The following is a 20,468-nucleotide window of genomic DNA, read 5'->3' as shown; positions in this document are numbered from 1 at the left end:
GTTTACAGGTGTATCTGGATAAATGGTATACTGGTATACTATTTTGTGGGTGTGTGCACACATGCATGTGCCAGTCTTGGGGCTTGAACTTGGGCCTCGGCACTGTCCCCAAGCTTTTGTGCTCAAGTGCACTCTGCCACTTGAGCCACAGCTCCACTTCTAGCTTTTTAGGTAGTTACTTGGAGATAAGAGTATCATATCGTGGACTTTCCTGCCTGGGCTGGCTTTGAATCATGATCCTCAGGATTACAGGCAGGAGCCACCAGTGCTTAGATGATGTACTATTTTTATTTTTGCACTTTTTGTATCATGAAATTACTTCCAAATAAAAATCAAAATGCATCTACCGATGTAGTGAAAAATAGGCTATAAAGACAAAATAGTTCAGACATCAACTACTCAGATAATATTCCAAAAAATGTTGACGCTCAAAAGCTCTTTTCCTAGGTTAACAAACCATGTATCCATTCTTTCTTTTTTTGCAGTGCTGGGGACTGAATCCAGGATGTTATGCATGATTGGCAAGCATGTCACCACTTAGCTTGCCCTGTTTACCACATTAAAAGCTGCACAAACACACTACATACCTGATAACTTTACAGTCTTTGCAGGTCAAATGAAGCTGAAATATATCACGGCATTCAACAGTTTCTATAAGCTGTAATGGAACCTGTAATTAAAAAGACAAACTCCTCAGTCAAAAAAGCATTGGCTTTGCAGTTCTTCAGTGTGCCCAACAAGATTGATGAGAAAGATATACAGGGAAACAAAGTAAAGAGGACTACAAATTTAGCTAGATCCATAGTATTCAAGTGATTTCCTAAAGAGTAATTAGGGCTTCCCTTTCCCTAAATCAATGGCCTCAAGTCAGTCACAGCAAAAGAGAAGGAAAGAAAGGTACCATCTCTAGAAGAACAGGGGAATGGGGCTGGGGATATGGCCTAGTGGCAAGAGCTCTTGCCTCGTATACTTGAAGCCCTGGGTTCGATTCCCCAGCACCACATATACAGAAAATGGCCAGAAGTAGAGCTGTGACTCAAGTGGCAGAGTGCTAGCCTTGAGCAAAAAGAAGCCAGGGACAGTGCTCAGGCCCTGAGTCCAAGGCCCAGGACTGGCCAAAAAAAAAAAAAAAAGAAGAACAGGGGAATGTATCTCTTCAATATTAAATTCACAAACTTATCTCTCAAAGTACAGCTTTAAGATTCTAAGCTGGGCGTTGGTGGCTCACACCTGTAATCCCAGCTACTCAGGAGGCTGAGTTCTGAGGATTGTGGTTTAAAGCCAGCCCAGCAGGAAAGTCTGTGAGATTCATCTCCAATTAATCACAGAAAAAGAAAAAAGAAAAAAAAACGGATGTGGTACTCTGGCTCAAGTGGTACACTGCTAGCCTTGAGCAAAAAAGGACCCAGGTCTAGAGTTGAAGTCTCAGGATCAGAAGAAAAAAAAAAAAGATTTCATAGAGGCTATGATTTGCAGTGATAAATAAAAAGTTTTAAGGTACCAAAACACCAATCTTGTACAGATCAGTGTACATAACAGGACTCTTACTTGCTGACACACACACTCTCTCTTGTTCAAGACCAGGACTTGAGCTTGGTATATGACACTTTTGTTCACTAGCTAGTGCCCTACCAACTGAGCCATGCCTCCAACCCCTACTTGTTCACTCCCTCAAATGATAGGGTGATCTTATGGCTTAGTATAAGACTTTCAGAAAAGGTCTTACTAGATCTGATCTAAACTGCCTGAAGGTTGCAAAGAAAAGATGGGACAATAGCTGTTAGTCAGGCTCTCTATTCAGTAGAATAGACCTCCAGGTACCAAATGGAAAGGAGAAGGTCACACAGTGCTCAAAGAACCTAATACTGGCAAGGTCCAATTTGAATCAAAAGACAAGTTCAAGGGCCTTGTGTGCTAACTAGGGTTTGGACAAGCTGCAGTGGTTTCTTCCTTGTCAATCTGATTAGCCACAGATTCTACTAAGCACAGATTGTGTACAGTAGTGGATAGGGGATACAGACAGAAGACAAATGGGAGGGAAACTATCTGAATAGGATGGGTATCCTCAGGGTGACATAAGGATCCTTCCCCTGCCCCGGAAATTATCCTGACTCAATCTTTGGTTTTAAAAAGCAATTCCTAAATCTTCAAGAGAAAATCCTGGTAAATAAACAGATATACTCATTCCTTGGAAAAGGGATGGATTACTTGTCTCTTACATTCTATCAAGCCCAGCCAAAATGTGGCTCTGGGAGTTGCAAGTAACATTCCAATAATTCCTGTTTAGCAATTAGAAAAGGGAAGCAGTCTCCTCCTTCAGGGCAGAACAGACAGAAACTGTGCTCCCTGCACAGTGTGGCTTCAAGTCAGCTGAGCCAGTTTCAGAACTGGCTTCCTACAAACTACCTCATCAATGCAGCTGCCAGAAACAGCTGAGAACTCAGAACAAGGATGCAGGATCAAACAGAAGCCCAGTGCTAAAAGTCTGAAACAAAGAAACAGAAACTGGGACACAGATTAAAGAAGAGACCTTAAATAAATGGCTACAAGTTTTCCACCTCAAGACCAAAGTCTTCTTGCTACTAAATCTATAATTTACAAAAAAGAAAAGAAAGAAAGAAAAAAGAGAAAGAATTTTAATAGGACTAGAAGATAGAGAAAGACTAAGAAATCTTGCCTGTATTCTGAGAAAAAAGGAGTTTGGGGATTGCTGCTTTTGTTTAAGTCCTTAATCTTAACTGCAGCTGATATAGCTAAACATTCTTTCAAGAATTTATCCATCTAAGAAAGCCCCGACTAAGGGCAGGGATAAATTATAAAGGAGTAATGTAGAAATCAAGATAGGAGACTAGAAAAGGACATTGATGTGTGCTCAAGCTAGTCCTATTATTACTGGATTCTCTCTAATAGCCTCATTACCCCCACCCCCAAACACACACAATATACTTATTCTTGCTTCTTTATTTCCCTACTCCATAAAAAAACTGGCTGCCAGATTGGCAATTAAGAAACCTCAGTTTCTCAAATTTTGCCAATTAAGATTTTGCCTGCTTCCTGGCTTCATTGTGTGAAGTCTCCAGCCTTCAATATGGTCTCTGCTTTCTGAACTTCAGATGGTCACAATTTAGGAAGCTTCATTCCAGGGTCTGAGAAAGGCCTTCAGTGGAATAAGCGTTACAAGTTCATAGTAAGGGGCTGCTTTCCCAGCAGTCACCTGCATGCCACCAGGTCCCTTCAATTTCCTTTCCTTGCAGCTGGAAAGGATGAAAACCACTAATAGTATTAGCAGCTGTTGGAGAGTGACATGAAATATGATCAGCTTCCATTACCTTGCTACAAATTGAAAGATAAGGTTAAGTCTTACATCTCTGCTACTGGACCAGAGGCCTAACCTGTGCCTGAATTAACTTCTAGAATAAAGCATTCCAGAGCATGCAAAATATCTGCTACCTAAAATCAATATACAATCCAATATACAATTTCCACATGTTTTAACTTTTATTCTTAAGGGAGAAATGACTCCTACATTTCAATCTGATTGGAGAGCCCAGCATTAAAAACAACTTTGTATTTAAGTCACAGATAAAGAAAACAGTAGATTTTAGTACTCATGCAGATTGTCACTAGGCAAGTTGACTATGTAAAAAAAATAGGGACATACAAAAGAAATACCTACTATCTTCCCTTATTATTTTTTGTATGTGTGTGAGGCTTGAAGTCAGGACCTAAGTATCATCCTTGAGCTTCTTTTACTCGACTAGTGCTCTACCACTTGAGCTACAGCTCTACTTCTGACTTTTTTGGTAGTTTATTGGAGATAAAGAGTCTCATGGACTTTCCACTGTTTTCATTAGAATACAGTATTATCCTTTTGCTTCTTTCTACCCAGTGGTCCCCTTTATTTCTCCCTCCATAGATTTCCTTCTCTTCCAGAAAAGGCAGGCAGGACTGTCTACCTTTTCTTCTGATACCCAACTAAAACTTACTAAGTTTCTCTACTTTGTTAAAACCTACCCCCATTTTTCTGGCTTTCTCAAGTTTCCTTTCATGTGGGCAGGAAAAAAATCACTTGCCATTTCTACAAATAACAATTCAAGTGCCAATTTCCTTGCTAGCCCAAGAAACACAGGCACTAAACTACAAGTGAACAGCAAGACTGGGTGGGAAACCATGTCTAGCCTAGACTCCTTTCGCGATATATGGTCTGCTTTTCTTCTCAATATCCTTCTAGTCTCTGTGAGCTACACTTCAGTTTTCTTTCACAAATAAGTGGCCTATCCATCAGGGATCTTCAAGAGAGAATTTAATTTGGAAATTCCTTAGAGGCAATTTCATCTGTAGGATAATAGTGGGAAATCTAAAATCATTTTAAATCATCTACAGCTCAGTGACTCAGTGTCTTATGGCAACATGTTTTCTGTTTGCTTCTTTATCTTCTACCTGCTAGATTAATCTATTATAATTTCCTATTGTAAGTTTCATCAAATTCATGCTCAAACAATGTATCAATCACACTCAGTGCTGTTAATCAAGTCTTCAATAGGTGAAAAGTTATAACATAGGCACCAAAACCATAAGACCAACAATTCAAATAGCAGAAGAGAGTAGCTACTTTAATGGCCATGCACAGGCATTAAATATTCATAGTCTGTCATCATATTCTACTATATTTACTTACTCATATCATTCTGTGTATGCATACGCACATGTGTACAACCAAATGTAAAAATGGGATAATTTCCACCTTTTTACAAAACCATTCTTTGTATACCTTGAATGGGAACTACTAATCTTGTGTGTGTGTATACATACATACATACGTATGTACGTACATACATACATAGGAAATGGCTTACATGAGTGAAAATAAAGCCTGTGTGGAGTCTAAAGTTCAAATTTGCAATAAAGTCTGGGATAGTTAGGCACTAGATATTTTTATTTCAAAACTAGAGCAGGAAGACTGCCTGTCACAGATTAAAAGGCAACACTGTTGTTGTTCACCTTAGATAGAACACAAAATATCCCTCTAAGCACTGGTTTCTCAGGCCTCCCCTGGTGCAGGAATGCCAGGCCAAAGAACATTAGATGTTAATGTCTTCTTCTATACTAACACTGAGTGTATGACTTATTTCTTCTTAAAACTCAGCTCTCTCTCTCTCTCTCTCTCTCTCTCTCTCTCTCTCTCTCTCTCTCTCTCTCTCTCCTCTCTCTCTCCTCTCTCTCTCTCTCTCTCTCTCTCTCGCCAGTCCTGGAGCTTGAACTCAAGGGGCCTGGGCACTGTCCCTGAGCTTCTTTGGCTCAAGGCTAGCACTCTACCACTTGAGCCACTGCACCACTTCTGGCTTTTTCTGCCTATGTGGTACTGAGGAATTGAACCCAGAGCTTCATACATGCTAGACAAGAACTCTACTACATTCCCAAGCAAAGTCTACTTTTTTTTGAAGGTCATTATTCCACAGCTTATGTATAGCCTCACCCCACAAACTTCTCACAGCACACCACTAAAACTTTGATAAAGGGGAAGGGACTCATGCAGAAAGGACACATTTTGCTGATTTGCAAGGTAAACATCTGACATTCAAAACCAATTTATTCTGATCAAGCACAGGTGCAGCAACCACCTAGAATTTCTCATGATACTTACTGGGATTTCAGAAGGAGCAGATTGAGAAGCAGTCTATTGAATTACACAACAAAAAAATTGTTTTAACTCCCACTCACGACACATAATTTCTCTAACATTCAAAGAAATATACATACATATAAACATAGTTTGGAATAATAAAAACTAGGAATAATTCATACTTCAAATACTACAAATGAACTCTACTCAGAGGTTTTTAACTCTAACAACTGAAAATTTGATGTTCAGTGAATGTGTGTAGATTAATGTTGTTTATGGTGTGCTGTCTACAGATACATTTTATTCAATATTCTGTGAAATTAAAAAAGAATATATGATATCAGGTGGCTATTTAAAACTTAATGGCAAGGCTGGGATGTTGCAGTGGCAAAGCGCTTGCCTAGCAAGTACAATGTCCTGGGTTTGATACCCAGTACCAAGAAAAAGACAAAAATAAATAAGTAAATAAAACTTGATGGCAAAAAAACAAACAAACCCCTGGTGGCAAGTCATTCTGTCATGTGCTAAATGATGTAAGGTGGGGTGTGCCACAGCATAAACAGCAAATTTAGGTTCTAGTGGTTTAAAAGGGTTTGATTTAGATACAATCATCTTTAACAGGAGCCTCCCAATCACCCATGTTTTGTAAAATACGTATGTGCTGACAGTCAAAATGCACAAAGAGGGGGGCTGGAAATATGGCCTAGTGGTAAAGTGCTCGTCTCATATACATGAAGCCCTGGGTTCAAATCCTCAGCATCACATATATAGAAAAAGCCAGAAGTGGCACTGTGGCTCAAATGGTAGAGTGCTAGCCTTGAGCAAAAAGAAGCCCAGGACAGTGCTCAGGCCCTGAGTTCAAGCCCCAGGACTGGCAAAAAAAAAAAAAAGGGACAAAGAGGTACACAGAAAGAAGCAACACTACCACCAACTCTGCTGTCCACCCAGGACTTGATGCAGGATTTCCTGGTGTAGCTTCAGGCTCCAGGCACCTTACACTGTGGTGAGGTTAATGTGAGGGTAATGTGTTGTTGTGGAGAAATGCTAGTCTCTCCATATGAAATATTTGATGCCCCTGTGATGTTTAAAAACTTTTGCACAATTTTTTCTGTGCAAAATTCATTTCCTTAAATGCCATGCCAATTCTAAGCCTTAGAAAGTTATAACACCAGAGAAAATATTTTTATATGAGAAAATGGGTAAAAAAGTAAGAGCAGTGTTCAGTTTCCTTATGCATTACATCTCAATTACAATAGAAGACCAGTAATTCCAGTAAATAATCTACTCATACAGCTATTCCAAGAGACAAAAGATGACCCAGACCTATTCACATAGATACGTTGTTTTTAAATGAATTTCAAATCCAATAAGGGAGAAATAGTCTAATATCCATTTCAAATCCATATTAATTTCAATTTGCCAAATATTTTACTGAATAGCATGACATCAGGAGACAAACTGAATCCTTAAGGTGCTAAGAAATAAAAAATTACAACATCTACTAAATGTTTCAAAAGAATGCTAATGGCTGGGAATGTGGCTCAGTGGTAGAGTGCTTGCCTAGCATGCATGAAGCCCCAGGTTGGATTCCTCAGTACCACATAAACAGAAAAGGCCAGACGTGGGGCTGTGGTTCAAGTGGTAAAGTGCTAGACTTGAGTTCAGGGACAGTGAGTGCCCAGGCCCTAAGTTCAAAGTCCCAGGACTGGCCAAAAAAACGTTTAAAATACAGAAGCCCAGTAAATGTAATTAACTGTCAGGGAGAGAGCTGAGACTGAGTTAAACCTCACAGAGGAGGTTACCACCTGAATTACACTCTGACAGATGAAGGGAAGTTCCCTGGGCCGGAAAGAAGGACAGTATATGAAGTGTGAGGTACGGGCAGGCTGGTCCAGGTAGGGGAACAGGAAACACAGACAGAAAAGCTGGCAGAAACCAAGGCCACAGCCTCACAGCACACTGAATAATTGATCTTCATCTTAAAAATAGTAGTACACTATCATTTCAAGATAGTGAGGACATGATTCCAACAGACACTATTCCCAAACAAATCTAAAAACTGTTACTGAAATACTTAGTCAAAAATCAATAAGCTAATAAGAAGAGAATGTTATAAGAAAATGCAACTGGGGCTGGGAATATAGCCTAGTGGCAAGAGTGCCTGCCTCGGATACACGAGGCCCTAGGTTCGATTCCCCAGCACCACATATACAGAAAACGGCCAGAAGCGGTGCTGTGGCTCAAGTGGCAGAGTGCTAGCCTTGAGCGGGAAGAAGCCAGGGACAGTGCTCAGGCCCTGAGTCCAAGGCCCAGGACTGGCCAAAAAAAAAAAAAAAAGCAACTATATGAAACTACCATTCTCACATGCAATGAAAGTATAATCCCATTGATTCCAGCCATTTTAACAGTAAAAAAACACAAAATTAAACTTGATAGTTTTAGAAGTGAAGGCATAGCTGAAGTGGAAGAGTGCTAGCAATGAGCAAAAAAGCTGAGCGAGAGTTCAAAGCTCTGAATGCACATTCCAATACTGGCAAAATTAAACTATGTGTGTTTTATTTATCATTTAATTTCACAGTAAATGGTGTGGAATTTTTCATTGCTGAGATTTTACTCCCCACCCTTTTCTCCTCTTGTCGTCACCACTCATTCCAAATGAAGCCTTCTGAACCAAGTGCTACATAGCATAAAAGTTCAGTACTTCCTCTTTCCTTGGTGAATTTGGTGTATAGCTTTAGGTAGTGGAAAGAAAATAGATTTAAGAGCAATGATTATAGCCTAAATCTAGAAGCCAGAAAGAATTTAGGTCAAGATGGCTCATGGGCATAAATGCTTAACTACAAAACATAGATAATAAATGCCAACTACTAAAAAATGTCAGTCATGACCCTTTTATAATTCAAAGAATGCAACGAGGGGTTATGCTATTTTTTGAACTAGTGAGTAAATGAATAAAATTTACAAATTTAAAAGAATACCAAAATGGACCCCAAATCACATATTCTGAATAGAGGTATAATCCTGAGCTTTTATAAGGTGTCATAATATACTTGTCTGAGCTAGTTTTGACATGCAAAAACACAATACTGGCAAGTAAAGAAGGAATTGAATTGGTGGAAGTTCATGAACTTCTGGGCCTTTATTACATTTGTTTAGGACTACTTAATGATAGCAGTGCACTGAAACAGCCAGTTCACTGAGAGAACCCTCATAACTGAAAAAAAGGTGAATGCATTTTTGAAAATTGAGAGCTTTCCTTTTCGCTCAGTAATATATAGTCCATTATGCAAATAAATACCACACTTAACATCTATACTTATACCACTTAGGAGCCATTAGAGTAACTCTAGCCTATAATAAAATCTGCAGTGAGCTCCAAGAACATCTCATCATTTGATATTAAGGACTGGGAAATTATCTCAACTGAAACATCTGGTAACGAGGAAAGATTGGGGAGAAAAAAAGCCTATTCAGTCTTTGTACCTTTATAAAGTGCAAACACATTATTCTGTGTTAAATGAGTAACAGATACCTCAGCTGACAACTAGATAAATCATTTTAAATAAAGCATAAGAGTTTGTTACTAATGTCCCTTGGGTGCAAAATCGAGGGAAAATAAGAGAACACTGCTTTCATACACCCAATCCTATATAGCTCTTTGGGCACATTACCAGGTTTTTCAACTTGCTTTTCTATCTACCTTAAAGGAAGAACAACTGGTAATCACTTACATTAACAAGAGACTCCTTGAACTTGATGTGAAGTCTGTAATTAGAAAGAGCAATGATGGCATCCTCGGCACGGCCCACATACTCAGTGCTCTCTCCATGAAGTTCAAGGAAAGGAACCTTGAAAATGGAAGGAGAAACTCTTCAAAGTTCTGAAGCCAGTAAAGCCAAGTTTTCAAGCGCAGATCAGGTAATGAATGGATGTCTAAAGCACAGTACATAAGCAAGGAACCTAAAGAGGATGGTTTTATACACAGCCAATTCAAATATAATTAATTCAAATTATGTACTAGTAAATGAATGACAAGATGACCATCTCCAACAAAGGGTTCTTAGGAAATAAGTCTTGCTAAATGAGAGGTATTTTCCTGCTTGCATTTTATGTGTATGGTTTAAGGAAAAAATAAATAATGCATTACTTCAATACAACAAAACACATAATGCATTACTGCAATTACATCATTACTATGCAAAATACATATTACATAATCAAAAGTGGCCTATAGTCACCTGAAGATTCTCATCCTCCCGAATCAGCTGCTTCCTTGGAAAGATCTGATTGGCCTGGATGCACTCAAGACTATGTTGAGTCTCTTCATCCTGGAAAAACCAAGATTCTTTAAATAATTCCATTTTTATGCCATGCCTTCTTACATAATTGAGTCTAACTGCCTTGGAACAGGGAGAAAAGTTCAAGAGAAAAAAAAACAATCATCCCCTGAAAGCACTTTATGCAATGTATATAACCAGAGTTCAGGCCCTGGTTCCAGCACACACACACACGTGTGTGTGTGTGTGTGTAAAACACCACGTGCTTCTATTTAATAGAAACTACAGAGAGCTGGGCATGGTGGCTCACACTTGTGATCCCAGCAATTGTGGAGGGAGAGATCAGGAGGATCATGGCTTGAAGCCAAGCCAGAAAAAATGTTGAGACTGAATTTCAACAAACAAGCTGTGAATAATGGTTCATAACTGTAATCCCAGCTAGCATGAAATACAATAGGCAGAATGTAATCCAAGGTTGGCCCGCAAGCAAAAAGTGCTAGAGGCATGGTTCAAGTAGTAGAGCACATGCTTATTAGCAAATGCAAGCCCATAAGCTCAAATCCTAGTACTGCTAAAAAGAAAAGGGAAAGAAAATAGAGAATGTTGATTTGTTTTTCTCATGAACTAACAGGAATAGGTTGGAAATGCTATAAAACATTGAGGGGGTGCTTTTAAAAGTTCTTACATAGAAGTACACTTTAAACCTTCTCAGCACCACTTAACTAGCTTTTTAACTCACATAAATGTGTAAGTCCTAAACTTTTACTGTCTTTAAGAATAGTTTACAGAGGTACTCACTTCTTAAGTGATTCCCTGACCCAGTTTTCTGCTGACACTTAACAGCTCAAAATGTAAATAATGTGTCAAGCTTTAAAAGTTGGGGTTGGGAGGGGAGGAAGAGGACAAGAGAGCTAGAGAGGACACTTAGCTATTCATTCTTGCTAGTACACTAACTTGGATACTAATCTAGTTCAATGAATGTAACAAAAGGAGCTACTGAATACAGAGAATTAGACCAGCAAGACTACAGCATACTTATTTTTCACAGTCAAACCAAATAAAATGTTCTTTTTAAAAATAACACCTCTCAGTCGGGTGCTGGTGGTTTATGCCTGTAATCCTTTGCTCCTCAGGAAGCTTAGATCTAAGGTACGTTGTTCAAAGCCAGCCTGGGCAAAAAGTCTTACCTCCAATTAACCACCAAAAAGCTGGAAAAGTAAATGAGCCTCAAGTGGTAGAGTGTCAGCCAAGAGCAGAAAAAAGTGACAGGCCCACAGTTCAAGCTACATCACCAACACACAAGCATCAAGATTTTTGTTTCATTCTCATTATCTATAAGGTTTCAGGGGGAAAAAAAGCAATTTTCCCTTGTGCACAAAAATGCATTTAATCCCAAAGGATTAAATGTAACATTAGAACCAGCTGTTCATTGAACTGTCTAAAAGAGTAACTCAAAAAACACTACTCAGCTATCAATTTGGCAGCTGAATTAATTTTCTAAATTTATTACAATTTTTGTGAGTTTTACAAATAAGAAAGGAAGCCAAATGGCATAGATGATAGAATGCACATTAGAAGACACAATAAAGTATAAAGTATTGGTCTTACAGGAGACTCGGAAACTTCTCCTAGGTGCTAGTAAGTAATTAGTATACTACTTTGTGGATTTCCTGCCGCCATCTAAGGATAACAGGCATTATGAAATCTGGCAGTTCTTAGTCTTTACCCAGCTCTGTAAAATCAGGAGGATCATCTCTGATCACTTTCAGACAAAATCTGATAAAGGACTAGTCAACCACAGTTATAGGCTGGCTAAACTACCAAGAATTAAGTATATACTGCAAAGGGGAAGTTAACATTGCAGATAAAAATTTAAGGTACATGGAGAGAATGAATTCAATTAAGTAAATTTATATAAATCATTCATGTAAAAATGAAAGCAATAACCCATCTTACTGCCAATTCCATTCATTATTTGTAAGATCTGCATTGGAAGCCATCAAAACACACACTTTCTTTGATATAATTCTTGGAATTTGTATTAAAATAATCCAAAGTGGTAGAAAGCAGAGATCAGATCAAAAAAGAGTAATCATGAACTGATGGTTACTGCAGCTGAATACTGTTTTCATTGCATAGACTTAGTACTATAAAAAACACAACATAGGGCTAGGGATATGGCCTAGTGGCAAGAGTGCCTGCCTCATATACATGAGGCCCTGAGTTCGATTCCCCAGCACCACATATACAGAAAATGGCCAGAAGTGGCGCTGTGGCTCAAGTGACAGAGTGCTAGCCTTGAGCAAAAAGAAGCCAGGGACAGTGCTCAAGCCCTGAGTCCAAGCCCCAGGACGGGCCAAAAAAAAAAAAAAAAACACAACATAAAAAACATGTTTTCCCAATACCTAACCTCTCAAAGATAGGCTTAACCTTTTAAAATTTCTTTTTGGTGCTGGTACTGGGGCTTGAACTCAGGATCTGGGGCTCTCTACCACTTGAGTCATACCTCTAGTTCCTCTTTTAAGATCTTTTCTTTTGTGTCGGTCCTGGGGCTTGAACTCAGCCTGTCCCTTAGCTTTTCTGCTCAAAGCTGGTACCCTATTACTTGAGCCAGAGAGCTCCTTCCAGCTTTTTCTGTGTATGTGGTACTAAGGAATCAAACCTAGGGCTTCATGCATGTAAGGCAAGTACTCTACCACTAGGCCACATATGCAGCCCCCACGTCCAGCTTTTTTTGAGTAGTTTATTGGAGATAAGAGTCTCACTTTTGTGGGCTGGGGATATAGCCTAGTGGCAAGAGTGCCTGCCTCGGATACACGAGGCCCTAGGTTCGATTCCCCAGCACCACATATACAGAAAACGGCCAGAAGCGGCGCTGTGGCTCAAGTGGCAGAGTGCTAGCCTTGAGCGGGAAGAAGCCAGGGACAGTGCTCAGGCCCTGAGTCCAAGGCCCAGGACTGGCCAAAAAAAAAAAAAAAAGAGTCTCACTTTGAACCAGGATCCTCAAATTTTAACCTCCCGAGTAGCAAGGAGGCATGAGCCACCAGCGTCCAGCTCAATTTAAGATCTTTTAAGAGTAGAAAAACAGAAGATGTTGCTCTCAAGTTAGTAAAAAGATATATTTAAAACAGAAAGTTCTACTGGACACCAGTGGCTGACACCTGTAAACCTAGCTACTCAGGAAGCTGAGATCGGTTCAAAGCCAGTTAGGGTAGGAAATTCCATGAGATTCTTATCTCCAATTAAACACACACACACACACACACACACACACACACACACACACACACACACACACACACGCCAGAAGTGGCTTGAGCTGTGGCTCAAGTGGTAGAGTGCTAGCCTTGAGTATAATAGCTCAAGGACAGAACCCAAGCACTGATCAAGCCCTAGGATAGGCACATTAAAAAGAAAAAGAAAATAATAAGCCAACAAAACAGAAAATTCAATGCTCCAAAATTTTCTATATAAAAACTAAGGACTGGGGCTGGGAAGGTGGCTCAGTGGTAGAGTGCTTGCCTAGCATACATGAAGCCCCAGGTTTGATTCCTCAGTACCACATAAATAGAAAAGGCTGTAAGTGGCACTGTGGCTCAATGGTAGAGTGCTAGCCTTGAGCAAAAGAATCTCAAGGACAGTTCCCAGGCCCTGAGTTCAAGCCCCAGGACTGGCAAAAAAAAAAAAATCTAAGGACTAAGAATATACAATCTAAATGGTGAAATATGGCATATACTTAAGTGACCTGATGCCTCAACAACTTGCAAGCTTATTATAATCAGGAATAATCAACACTATAGTATAAATATAAAACCAGTAATCTAATGAATAAACATGAGAAAATGTTCAATTCATTGTGTGAAATAAGCAAAACAGAAGCTTAATTATGTTATTCTGACTACTTAAAACATACACATTATGTACTAATCAGAAAGGAATACATATACCATGAGGTCTAGTGGAAGAATTCTAAATGAGATTCTTTTTAATTGCTATAATGCTGCTTTATGAGAGATTGGGGGGGGGAGATTGGGGGGGTTGGGGTGGAGATAAAGATGGATAGCCATGCTGTTCCCCAACGATCGTACACAGAATTATCTCAGTGTGTCTGCAACTCAGAACAGGGAGCATAGTAGAGGGATAGTTTTCCAAGCACCACAGAGACCCTTGCAGCACCAGGAAGAGGACCATGCTGCTGCTGGGTGTGTGGGATCCAATGAAGGACAAACCCTTGGCTCAGAACAGAGCTGCTTTCATAAGCCTATCATTTGCTATTCATTAGCACTGGCATGCAGACCATACAAATATTAGGCAAACACATTTTCAATTCATTAAAAACTGGGAAACCAATAAAATATTCTCCAGAGAAATAATAGTAAAATGTAGTCAGTGTTTGGATACAGGATAAAGCAAAAAGCTTTAATGCCCACAAACTAAGAAACATTGGTCTACCTTCAGGAGGGAGCATTTAACCTTCTCCACCTTTTAAGATGACATTTCTGCACAACTAAGTTTTTCTGTTTTGTTTTACTGTTTTTAATTTTGAAAAGCATTTTCCACATATATCCCTAATGCAGCTTAAAATTAACACAGTCCTTTCAATTCCTCCCTTGTGCACCAGCATTGAAGTTTTAGTCTAGGAAATATCACAAGGTACAAATAGGACAATATTACAGCGAACTGTTGGGTTTTTTTTTCTCTTAAGCCTTGAAGCACTGTTTATGTGTCCTCAGAACTGATTAAAATGTCATTATCTTGTTGTTCCATCTCTTCTGTGTACACTAGGACCTAAATGGCCTACCTAGTCATTGGAATGTTATTATAAAGTTCTTTTTAGTCAAAGATGGAGGCAGAGATGTGATAAGCTGCTTCAACTACAATGGAATCAAAATACTACCTTCAATAAATCTAATAGGAAAGACAGGAATGGCTGCTACTCTGAAAGGTAAATTTATAGACTGTACTTTCCAAGTTAATTAACAAATATTGCTGATTAGCAATTACACAATTCTATTAAAAAATGTGCAAGTAGTCCTCACACAATTCTTCTATGTATAAATACCCCAAAAAATCTTTTTGAATCTAGAGCCTTGTACATGCAAAGTATCTGCTGTATCACTAAGCGACACCATCAACCCAGCTTCCTTAAAAATGCTTTAAAAAAAAACAAACAGAGCTGGGAATATGGCCAAGTGGTAGAGTGCTAGCCTTGACCCAAAAGAAGCCAGGGATAGTGCTCAGGCCCTGAGTTCAAGCCCCAGAACTGGCAAAAAAAAAAAAACTGAACAAAGAACTATGTGTCTTAATTCCATTTAACAGTTAATTTAAAATGTGACATAGCACCAAGTACCAGTGACTCACTCCTGCAATCCTAGCTACTCAGGAGACTGAGATCTGAGGATCACAGTTCAAAGCCAGACAGGGCAAGAAAGTCTATGAGAGTCTTATCGCCAATTAACCACCAAAAGCTGGAAGCAGAGCCTTGAGCACAGAAGCTCAAGGACAACACCCAGGCCCTGAGTTCAAAGACAGGCGCGCACGCGCACACACACACACGCACATATATGTGTATATACACTAGATTTACATACATGTATATATATAGAGAGAGAGTATCTAGCTCAGAAATGAGACTGCTCTGTACATTGGAGTAGTACTCCAACATTACAACTACCAAATAAACAATGAGTGGAGGCAAAGACGATTCTAGGAAAAGGAAAATTGAAATTTTTCTTACAAAATCAGAAATGAGTAACTGTGGACTCATTGGTGTTGACAAAACTGCTAGTGCAACTCCAATTTTCTTATTTTCTTGTACTTACCATGACAGGAGGCCCAGATTAGGAGGAGATATCCCCTTCACTTCTTCAGTGTCTGAAGGCTCTTCTTTCTCTTATGCTGAGATCTTTTATTTAAGGAAGAAAAAAAGAAAAAGGCAAAATTGGCAACCATTCCTTCTTAATTGGCCATACCCTAATTTAAAGGATTGCATATATATGAACCTAAAATCCTGGCTAGAGTCAGCCAAGAAAAAGAATTTTACCTTACTAATTCTGACTAATCAATTCTAACCTTAATAATGCCTTTGTAAAAATTCTCCAGGCCTTAATCATAGTTCTTCTTTTTTAAACCATTTAACTGCAAGAAAATTGCATAGCTCCAAACAAGCTAGGACTAATTTATTAACATCTTTTATTTACCCTCCAAATAATGTTTATCTGTTAAAACTCAATCTTTCCTGGCAAGAAATAGGATATATGGGGTCTTGCCATGTTTAATATTCCATAAAATACAACTGGCCTTTTTAAAAAGTCCTTTAAGTAGTTGTGCAAAGGGATTTCAATTCAACAAATCAGTTTATAAATACATCTTCATCAATGTCACCCCTTTAGTACTGTTTTTTTAGCCAATTCTAACATTCCTACAAGAGTAACATAAAAATAGGTCCAAAAAGGTTACAAAATATGGATGAAAATAAAAGCAATCAAAGTCAACCTGCAACTCCTTTTCTTGTGTGTTTGTTTAAAGAGACACACATGGGTACTAGTGGCTCAAGCCTATATGATCCTAGCTACTCAGCAGGCTTAGCTCTGAGAATTGTGGTTTAAAACTAGCCTTTATCAGGAAAGTCTATGAGACTCTTTCACCAATTAACACACACACACACACACACACACACACGCACACGCACGCCGAAAGTGGAACTGTGGCTCATGTGTAAGAGCGCCAGGTGGCAAGACCACATCTGTAATCCTAGTTTACTCAGAAAACTGAGATATGGGGATCGTGGTTTGAAGACACACCAGTCAGTACAAGTAAGTCTGCAACCCAATCTGAATTTGGCAGCTGCAAGGTTCCTTTTAAAGTAACAAAGACTATACATGAACCCATACTTGGGAAATTTTCAGGGGCAAATGCAGTACCACACTTGTAAATTTTGGGACTCACTGTGGTGGTTATACTATCAAAAGGAAGAAAAGCCAGCACTAGTGGCTCATACCTGTAATCTTAACTACTAAGGAAGCTTGGATCTGAGAATCATGGTTCGAAGCCAGTTTGGGAGCAGGGGGGAAAGGAGTCCATGGAACTCTTACCTCCAATTAATCACCAGAAAACTAGAAGTGGAGCTGTAGCTCAAAGTGGTAAAGCACTAGCCTTGACCAAAATTTCTTAGAGACAGCAGCTAGGCTCTGAGTTCAAGCCCCACGCTGACCCCACCCCATAAAAGGAAGAAACTGAGTCATTACTCTTAAGATTATTAGCTCAGCATATCTGAATTTTTGTTGTTGTTGTTATAACAATGATGCGCTTCTTGTAAGAAATTTTAAGAATAGAAGTGTCAAAAATAAACAAGAGCCTCTTACAATGCTGGTGCGAAAGTAAAATGGTGCTGCCTCTTTAGAAAATTGCCAGGCAGTTCTCAAATGATAAAACATAGTTACCCATCAGACCTAAGAATTCCACAGCTAGCATATCTACACAAGAAATAAGAATATGTTCACATTAGAACATACATATTTACAGCAGCACTATTTTCTACAAAAAAAAAGTTTCTTTTAAAAAGGGAAATTCAAAATAACATGCTACTGGGAAGGCACAGATGGGGCAATCATGATTCAGTGTCAGCCCAAACCTTACTACTGCTCCCGCCCCCCCCCCAAAAAAAAAAAACCAACTGTGAGACTCCATCTCACCCAGTGGCTGGACAGTGACCCACACTTGTCATACTCAGACATGAGGAAGCACAAATAGGAAGATCACAGTCCAGGCCAGCATAGACATAAAACAAGATCCTACCTCAAAACATAACACAAAGAAGACTGGCATGTGGTAGAGCCCCTGCTGAGCAAGTACAAGTTCCGGACTTCAAACTTCAATATAATTTTTTTTAAAGACCAAGACTATTACAAAGAAGGTTTTCACTTAACCAGAGACACTGTATGAAGATTATGACTTCAAGAAAAACAATCAGCCTGAACTCTGTGCCTCACTCTGATAATCCTAGCTACACAGAAGGTATAGATAAGAAGGATTCAAGTCCAAAAGCCATACAAGAGGCACAGGTAAGAAAGAAGACTGGTCCAGACCAGCCTTGAATTTAAAAAAGTTAAAAAAAAAAAAAACTTATGTAAAGGTAACATAGCCAGGTGCTGTGGTTTATGCCTATAATCCTAGGTACTCAGGAGGCAGAGTGCTGAGGATTATGGTTCAAAGCCAGACCCCGCAGGAAAGTTTGTGAGAGTCCTATCTCCAATAAACTACTCAGAAAAAGCTGGAAGTGGTGCTGTGGCTCAAATGGCAGAGCACTAGCCTTGAGCACAGAGAGGTTCAAGGACAGAGCCCAGGCCCTGAGTTGATGTCCCAGGACCAGCAAAAAAAAAAAAAAGGTAACAGGCATGGATCAAGTGGCCGAGTGCTGTGCCTAACCAAGCACAAGGCCTGTGGTTCAAACCCCGGTATGATCTGTCCCTCCATCCCTTCCTCACCGAAAAGAAAAACAGTAAATAATCAGGAATGCATTTTGAACAAGCAATGGCAGTGTACAAAGATGAGCTAAAGTCCTGATTCTGTCATATACAGGTAACGTATCCCTTATGGAAAATACATAGGATCAAAAGTAATCTACATTGTAAGCTTTTCAGATTTGGGGCATTCCAGATTTGGGGACTAGGGATGCTCAACCTGTATTAACTATGACCCCAGGAGCAAATTATGCTACTTCTTTTAGTCTCTGTTTTATCTGTAAAACAAGGAGGAAAAATAGCAGCTGCATCCAAGAGTTGTAATGCTGGGCACTGGTGGCTCACACCTGTAATCTTAGCTACTAAGAAGGGTGAGATCTGAGGATCATGGTTCAAAGCCAGCACTAACAGAAAAGTCCATGAGACTCTTACCTCCAATGCACCACCCGAAAAACCCAAAGTGGTGCTGTGGCTCAAAGTGGCCTTGAGCAAAAGGACCTCAGGGGCTCAGTGACAGTACTCAGACCCAGAGATCAAGCCCCGTGACAAAAAATAAAAAAGAGTTGTAAGGATTAAAAGATAGAATGCATATGACATGCTTAGTATTGTTAGAAGCATAATTATAAGCATTTTTTAAATTATTACCAGGTATACACAATCAAAAATATGATAACATATAGTTCCATGGGTACAAACTGCATTTCATGGTGAGGCAAGGTGGCATACACCCAAAATCCTAGCTGGTCAGGAAACAGAGGCAAGGATAGCCAGAATTTAAGACCAGCCTGGGCAAAGTTAATGATATCTCATCTAAAAATTTTAAAAAATTAAAGGGCCAGGGATAAAGTTACATGGCAGTATATCTGCTTAGCAATCTCAGGACCCTGGACTCAATTTCCAATTTTTAAAAAATTGTTTTAATTTACTTAATTACATAAAATACTCCATTATAAAAGAATTTTGGCTGAGCACTGATGGCTCATGCCTATAATCCTAAACCCTAGCTACTCAGGGGGCAGAGACTGCTAGGAATTGCAGTCTGAGGCTAGTACAAGCAGAAAAAAGTTCACAAGACCCTTTCCACAATGAAGGGCTGGATGTGGTGGGTGATCTGTAACCTAGCTACTGAAAAGTTTAACATAGGTGTATGTTTGGATATGCAGAGTAAGACTCTAGTACCAAAAAATAAGCAAAAATCAGGGCTGGAGACATAGCTCAGCAGTAAGAGCATTTACTTAGCAAAGCATAAGGATCTGAGTTCAAACCCCAGTACCTCCACAAGAAAAAATAAAAAACACTACAATTTGGATAGGACGGTTTCTAATATTATTTTGAGTGTGCACATGCATGTGCAGTTATTCTATTTTCTTTCAACCATTTGAGAGTCTCATATGCTAGACCTCTTAAAACATTACTTTTTCAGTCTATGTTTATTAACTACAAAACAATCTCTTACATGTTCAAGTTTTCAAATTGAGAAAATTTAATATTAATAGAATACCATCTCAGTTTTTGTTAATTGATTTAATTATATCCTCCACAGCAATTTTATCTCTTTTTTTGTTTTGTTTTGTTTTTTGCCAGTCCAGGAGCTTGAACTCAGGGCCTGAGCACCGTCCCTGGCTTCTTTTTGCTCCACAGTGCCACTTCCGGCTTTTTCTGTTTATGTTGTACTGAGGACTCGAACCCAGGGCTTCAGGCATGCAAAGTGAGCACTTTACCACTGGGCCATATTCCCAGCCCAATTATCTCTTTTCGTAAAGGATCCATTCCAGAATTACATATTAGATCCATTTGTCAACTCTAGTCTCCTTTTATCTGAGGGTGCCTATTACATAATTTCTGGCATCCAAATTAGTTTAATAATTTTACATCTTTCCCTCCAAATCTAGCTCATATTTCTTCAGGTAAGAATGTAACATTTTTCACACTGCTTGGCAAATGTCTCTGATAAAATGCCTTCTATAAAACCAATCTACACACTGATTCTTAAGTTAATAGACATTTACATCGTTTGGCAATGTCAATATTTGTTTACTTCAGAACTGAACAGTACATTAGGATTACAGTTTCTCTCTAAAAGCAGAATGCAGAACACTCATCCAC

At 39.2% G+C, this 20,468-nt stretch overlaps 1 protein-coding gene across 5 annotated transcripts in view; it reads right to left on the bottom strand.

Annotated features, from left to right (window-relative positions):
- The window catches only part of Mtmr3 (myotubularin related protein 3), a 106,477-nt gene that overhangs the window by 37,845 nt on the left and 48,164 nt on the right, over window positions 1-20,468 (bottom strand). For all 5 annotated transcript variants that reach the window (XM_048343271.1, XM_048343275.1, XM_048343274.1 and 2 more), the window contains exons 3-6: window positions 15,723-15,805; window positions 9,862-9,951; window positions 9,355-9,471; window positions 588-670 (exon numbers count right to left, since the gene is read on the bottom strand). In XM_048343271.1, coding sequence (XP_048199228.1) covers window positions 588-670; window positions 9,355-9,471; window positions 9,862-9,951; window positions 15,723-15,725 — 293 coding nt within the window. In that variant the 5' untranslated portion in view covers window positions 15,726-15,805. The remainder of the gene's footprint in view (window positions 1-587; window positions 671-9,354; window positions 9,472-9,861; window positions 9,952-15,722; window positions 15,806-20,468) is intronic.

Source organism: Perognathus longimembris, chromosome 3, assembly GCF_023159225.1.
Source record: "Perognathus longimembris pacificus isolate PPM17 chromosome 3, ASM2315922v1, whole genome shotgun sequence".
NCBI lineage: Eukaryota > Metazoa > Chordata > Mammalia > Rodentia > Heteromyidae > Perognathus > Perognathus longimembris.
The sequence above is the reverse complement of the archived record's forward strand: the minus strand, read 5'-3'. Positions and strand labels throughout refer to the sequence as shown.